Source organism: Ochlerotatus camptorhynchus, unplaced genomic scaffold (assembly GCF_037179485.1).
Source record: "Ochlerotatus camptorhynchus isolate MF236.1 unplaced genomic scaffold, CSIRO-AGI_Acam_v1.1 ptg000112l, whole genome shotgun sequence".
Taxonomy (NCBI): Eukaryota; Metazoa; Arthropoda; class Insecta; order Diptera; family Culicidae; genus Ochlerotatus; species Ochlerotatus camptorhynchus.
In genome coordinates, this window is record NW_027040602.1 from 1245248 (window position 1) to 1251692 (window position 6445).

General features: G+C 44.8%; 1 protein-coding gene across 1 annotated transcript; it reads left to right on the forward strand.

The window, feature by feature from the left end:
* The first annotated feature begins 1922 nt into the window (after positions 1–1922).
* LOC135699524 (uncharacterized) lies at positions 1923–3594 on the forward strand. The gene has a single exon (XM_065219803.1). The coding sequence runs from the start codon at positions 1932–1934 to the stop codon at positions 3522–3524; it is 1593 nt and encodes a 530-aa protein (XP_065075875.1). The 5' UTR covers positions 1923–1931; the 3' UTR covers positions 3525–3594.
* Positions 3595–6445: the final 2851 nt, after the last annotated feature.

Sequence of the window (6445 nt, forward strand, 5' to 3'; positions counted from 1 at the left end):
AGCTTTGTTTCACTATTATTCCTGGTGCAGCTGCTGCAGGCTCTTTTCAGAGATAGCTAGCGGTAGATACTCGGAATGAGAATGGCAAAATGGAAGAAAAATTAAATTTGTAGTGTGGAAGCTCCTCCAGCAAGAACAAACAACAGACAATTCAACTCACTGCAGCATCGGCTCCATCATCCAGGGATGTCACGACCAAATAATGTCCACACGTTCTCTTTCGTGTCGAAACTTTTTGACATTTTTGTCAAACGGCCTACTTCGATCGGTTGACTTTTTAGTTGACATTTTACAGCAGTTGCTCCGGAAAATTCCAACCCTGGTGATTGCCTTCGCCTTCGCAGTGAAACGTGTTTTAAAAACAATCGAAAAGCTTTTTTCTCTTGCTTCAGTAGGAAAAGCAAAACAGTCGCGCACCACGATACTCAGACAATTAGACGCGAAACTGGTAAGAATGGAATCGCTTTTCCTGTGGCGGAAATCGTACTGCTGCCACAAACAACCGTTAGGTATGGTACCAAGGCAGAACTTCACACTCTTTTTCAACTTTCACCAACTGTCCGGCTCCGACGAGCCGAAAGTAATTGTCGGGAATCTGTTGGTTGCTTCTGCTTCGATGGTTTGCTAGTTCCCAAGAGTTTTAGCTTCCCTTTTTCTGCGCTTCCATTTTCATTAAATTTTATGTTTTTTTTTTCGGTACCCTGGTGGGCAATTTTACGCTACGATTCTATTAAGATTGGCGCGTTCCATTTTCATTTGCGTTGAGTTTTTTTTGTCGAGCTTCCCCAGAGCAAAAAAAACTTGTTCAACTCAGTTTGAACGTTTAAAATACAGCCACCGATGTATTGTTCAATGTTTTCTTGAATAAGGCGATTAAGTTTCAATTTGAAACTTCAATTCCTGGAAACGCTACCCAAGGATCAATCGTAATTCAAGTTTGTAGCAACTTTTAACTACCGTTAAATCTTCGCCTTAGTACAATCGTACGACAGGCTCTAACGGCATTGTTTTTCCGCCCTGGAACCCGCATCAACAGGAGTCACAATTTATAAAAGTCTCCAATAACAACGTAATGCGGAGTCTTCAGTGGCAAAACCCTCCCGCTTGATGGCAGTAAGCATAATTTATGGAGGCGGATTAAAAAGTTTCCTGTCATCGTCGTAGCAAGCGGAGCGTTTTCTTATACAAGTTCATGTACCTACCGCACACGCCTACTATGCTCCGGAGGGTGGAAAAACCTCGTCCATCCGTCCGTAAGAATTTGCATCGCCTTTTTTCCACTCCTACTGCCGAGCGTAGCTGACAGCTCCGGACTGCAATGTTGACGACTCCTAGCTGCTAGATACTACTGGAGGATGAGCCGAAGAGTATGCCGTCGCCACCGAGCGAAAAGTGGCTAGAATATAAATTTCCAGTGAAATGTGCTGACGGAAAACCGAAGGATTGGATGCGAAAAATTGGATGGCATGGAAAAAAAATCCGCTGAAGTAACCACTTTTGAGCTGCGACGGCAACGACGACGACGTCGAGCAATGGGCGGAAATGCTTTATCCTATTAATCAATCAAAATTTTCAGCACCTAAATTATGAGCGTGAAGACAAGTAGGAAGCGAAAACTGTCATGTTTATTGTAAGGTGGACAAATCGAGCTGAAGTAATTTGACAAATCTCGGAGTGCCTTGATTTTTTGCTCAGAACAACCATACGCCACGACACTGGGCCTACTGTGTTATGAATTAACGTTTCGTCACTCGACTGACGGCATTAATTAATTATGAATCGGATAGACTTTTCTCAAATAGTGAACACCCTCGCCAGTTGCAAAATTGTGCAACTGTTTGCTCACTAACAGAAATTTTGCATAAACTTTTCATATAAATATCGCTCTTCTCACTATTGGCAATTATCAGTTGAACTGAACAGTTAGCAAAATGTTGAAACTACTGGCGTTTGCTCTCGTACTAATCGCATCGGTTCTCTCCGAGCCCAAGCCCGATCTCACGGTACCGGCTACTATCACGGGCGTCTCCATCGGTAGCTTGGACACCAACGGGAACATCGTCGCCAACGTGGACCGCATCCTGGCAACCCTGAATCAATTCCAATCCATTGTCCAAAGTTTGTACTACATCAAATCGCCTGAATATACAGCTGCGGCTGATAACTTCCGCTACGTGATGGACAGTTTGGTGGAAGCCGGCGGTCCCATCTTCCAAGCACTGTCTAACGTTGCGAAGGTCTCCTCTGGGAACGTCGAACGATCCTTCGATGGAATCCGTTCCGACATCAATTACGCCGTCGAGCTGAACGATGAGCATTTGAGTCTGGTAAATCAAACTCGAACAATCCTTGGCGACAGAACAGCGAACTACTTCGATGGGACCCTCAGCAAGCTGGCAGCTAACCTGGGAAACGTCACCGATCTGTTGAATAACATCCAAAAAGCGGTCGTACAGATCCGACAGCTGAATCCTCGGACGCAGGCAGCCGTAAACGGGCTACTTCCGAACTCCGACATTAAAGCGTTGAATGCCATACTCAGACAGTACATTCAGATTGGCGATGCTGCTATTCCGGAAATCCGATCCGTGGTGAGCCGTGTACAGACTGTTGACAATTTCCAATCACGGCTTCGTTCGCTGTTTGATCAGTACCGGCAAAGTCTTGACGCATACGTCCAGCGAACCACTACACCGTACCTGAATTCCTATGTCATCAGCGTTCTTTCAAACGGGTTGACTGACCTAAGGAAACAGCTGGTGGACAGAAATTCAAAGGATACTGTCACTGTGGCGAATCTACTACTGAATGGCAACAGTCTTTTGAAAGAAGCTGCCAACAGCACCATTCCGGTTCTTCAGTCCCTTGCAGCGAACTTGTCAAATAGTTTTGACGTCCTTCAAAATCAAGTCAAGACGTTACGAGTTTCCGAAGATTTACCATACGCAGTGATGAACATGACCGAGAATTCGCTTAACGAAGCCATTCGCGATATATCACTTATGATGACCCAGAGAGTCAACAAATCGGATAGCTGTTTCGCACGGTTCAACTACCAATTCGATACGATCCCCAGGACAGTCTACGGGCTGCTGTACAGCTGCCTATCCAGTACAAGAACCGATTTGGCTCAGATGGCTACCGCAATGAACTACGTTGCCGGTTTGGTCAAGATCGATGTTAGCAATGAACTCTCGTCGGTGGAGAACTGCGTCAATATGATTACGCAATACTCGACCGACATGACGAAATACCAAGCGGCTACCTGTTTGAATGAGGTCCGGAATTATCTAGCAGGTCGGAAGGTCTACACGCAGCAGTTGGCCAACTATCAACGGCTGCTGGAAAATGAAGTTTCGTATAGCGCCGGGAGGTACGACTTCTGCATGATGACTTCATTGCGACAGGGCCACACGATGGTCAACTATCTGAAAGGCTCGATTGGTGAATGTGTAGGCATTGCACCAACCGTGACGCCATTCAAGTTCAAAATTGGCGGCAAAGTAACCATCCGATTCGGATAAACATAAAAATAATCTAGTTATCATTGAATTGTAAAGAATCATTCGGCAAATATACCATCATAGCAATCTATCTTCATCGCGTTTCAATGCAAGTAATAATCATACTAATCGAAAGCAAACTTCAAGTTATATTCAAAGCATCGATTTGCAAAAACCAATTGAGCTTAATATTGAAGCAGCTATACCCCGAAAATGTAAAATGATGATCCCGGGAGGGTAAATTTGCTCTGTTCCCAATCAATGGATTTTCATTGCAAAGAATCGAACTGCGGTGGGGAGAAAAAAAAAGTGTTATTTCCCTGTTCCGGCTTGTTTACGCTAGCCTCAACCCTACATTCTTCCATCACTGTTCCCACTGACGACGGCGCCGGTCGCCTACTATGAATCGAATCACGTAGTCTGTGAGTTGGAAGGAAATGTTCGTGGAAGAAACAGACGCTCCAAACCATTTTTTTCCTCTGTAGCGAAAAAAAAATCCAACGAACCAGATGACGATGATAAGGATCATTAATATTGAGGATTTTCGGATCCGATCCGATCCGGGTCTCGCTCCTCGGTTCGGAATTTATATGAAATGTAAATAAGGATGGATCCCATCAGTCAGATATGATGGGCTCACGTAGATGAAGTTTGATTCAGGTACGCCTTTTTAGTGATTTTTAAAATGTAAAGGAAAAACGCTATGAGCTTAAATTAAGTGCCTCTTTGCACTCTTCTGACAGGCCACATCAAAACGTCATGTATGCCCGCAGTAAAACGATTAATTCGAAACCGTAGCCTTGGTTGGTCGTAGTCAGTCTATGTGTTTGATGTGACCTACTCTACGGTTGAGAACAATGACAGAACCAGAGAACCTGGCTTAGGGGCTACAAATATTAATGACATTCGCTTGTACCCTGTCGGCATGAAATCCGTCCTCATTCACACTTGTACAGAGCAGACACCGGCGCGGCCACGGAGCTCTCGTCGTCGTTTTCGAGTGCCAGCCGGGAAAAACGTGAAAAGTTAGATGACAAAGAATCCATCCACCACTCCACCATCGACCGCCTACTTTGGTTGGCAGATGAGGCCTATTGTGTGTGTGTGTGTGTGTGTGAGGTGAGTGTATGTCGAGTCGCAGTAGAGGGTGACTGAGCTGAGACCAGAACGTGGCACCATTTTGTGGTCACCTTGCCTCTGCGAACTTTCCGACGCGCCCCAAAAGTGGTTCAAAATCCCACTCCGTCGTGCCCCGGAAAAAGCGGAACGTGTATGTTCATAAGTGTTGCTGTTATTTATGCTCTCCTCTATGTGGTGACGTGATTAATGATCATCTCTCTTTCGGTGCTCGAAAGATAGCGAAAGGTGCTCCACACTGCGGGGAGGGCGATGACCACCATGACACCATACCATACAGATACGGCGGACGGTGAGGGCGAGAAGCCGCTGTCAGGAAAAACCGCAAGCAACCACTTTCATCCTGTCAACCAAGCGAGGGAAGCGCTGAAGCGTTTTTCACCAGCCAGGAGAGCAATGTCATGCCTTGACTGTGTTCACAAATTTTAGCTAAAATTGAAACTGGGCCGACTTCGTCTGAAATGCATCAACTATTTCCGTTGCGCTTTAACGTATAAGCCATGACTATTAGATTCAATTCAATTCAGGATCAATTACTACTGAGATGACTTAAAAGCATCATGTGCCATTCTGGCGACCTCAAAAATGATCTCAGTTTATAAAATACATTTCCAAATAAAAAATAATCCAATTAAAGTGACACCCACGATTAAGCCATTAACGTCCATCCTATCCCACGGTGAATTTTAACCCTATTGTAATTCACAACCAAATAAAAAAGATTGAATCAACACCACAACAATATTGCCAGCTTATGCCACCGGCAATGATTCCGCTTTCCCAAAGCCAATCCCAATTAAGCGCTGAAAATAGCTTAATCCACTCGGCCGACTATGCATGGGAATCTCAATGAAACAATAGTGTACACCCCCCCCCCCCCCCCCCTTTCCTGCCTACGAAGCCCAGAGGGCGAAAAAGTGATAATTTTAATCGGTTTATCACCATTTATTGCCCGACGCCCATAACCATAATCATAAAACACATTAAACGATGCATTGGACTCAATCCGCAATGTGAAAATGTACCCGACCATCCCGATGAAAAACGTTAATAACTGATGTAATCTCTTTTTTGTCCGTTCCCTCTCCCTTTTTTTAGGCCAAAGAAGAAAAAAAACAATGTTCACGCACACGTGGCCACTCGCGATAAAAACATCTGTCAACGGGTGGAAATCCCAGCAATCCAGGATTTCGACCATCGACGAGAAGAAATTGCCTTCGCCCGCCTACCTGGATGATGAATAAGCAAATCTGAGCACCGGCGAGGAGAGCGATGATACGTTGTAAGCATTAATTATTGAGAGGCTTTTAGCACCCATTCTCCTGATGGTCAAGTAGAAGGCTTCGACAGCAGCAACGCCGAATATCAATTACGAGTAAGTGAATTTTCACTAAATCCATAATTAATTATAATTAATGTTTTCATAAATTTATAATGACCCCAAAATGCCGCTGGCTCGTGTGGATCGCGAGCATGAGTGCAAGGGTCCATAAACGGGACACTCCGTTATGACTCCGGCGTGTGACCACTGGCCATCGGCAATGTTTGCAGTCCAACGCGTGGGTGCATTTAATGGCTAAAAGCGGTTCATAAATCGATTCAACCCTACCCCGGCATTGCGTCCCTCGTGGTCATTCAACTCTTTCGCTGCCGGAGGCGGACATTCTCGTTAGTCATATCACGCAAAAAGAGCACACACAAATAGGGGGCAGGGCACGGACAGGACGCCAAATACCAATTTCCATATATTTCACAATTCATTCACTATTTTGTGGCTTTTGATTAATTTTTATTTTTATAATAAA

Bases quoted from the DNA above. Each gene is read 5' to 3' on its own strand.
- LOC135699524 (XM_065219803.1), top strand. From the start codon at position 1,932: ATGTTGAAACTACTGGCGTTTGCTCTCGTACTAATCGCATCGGTTCTC.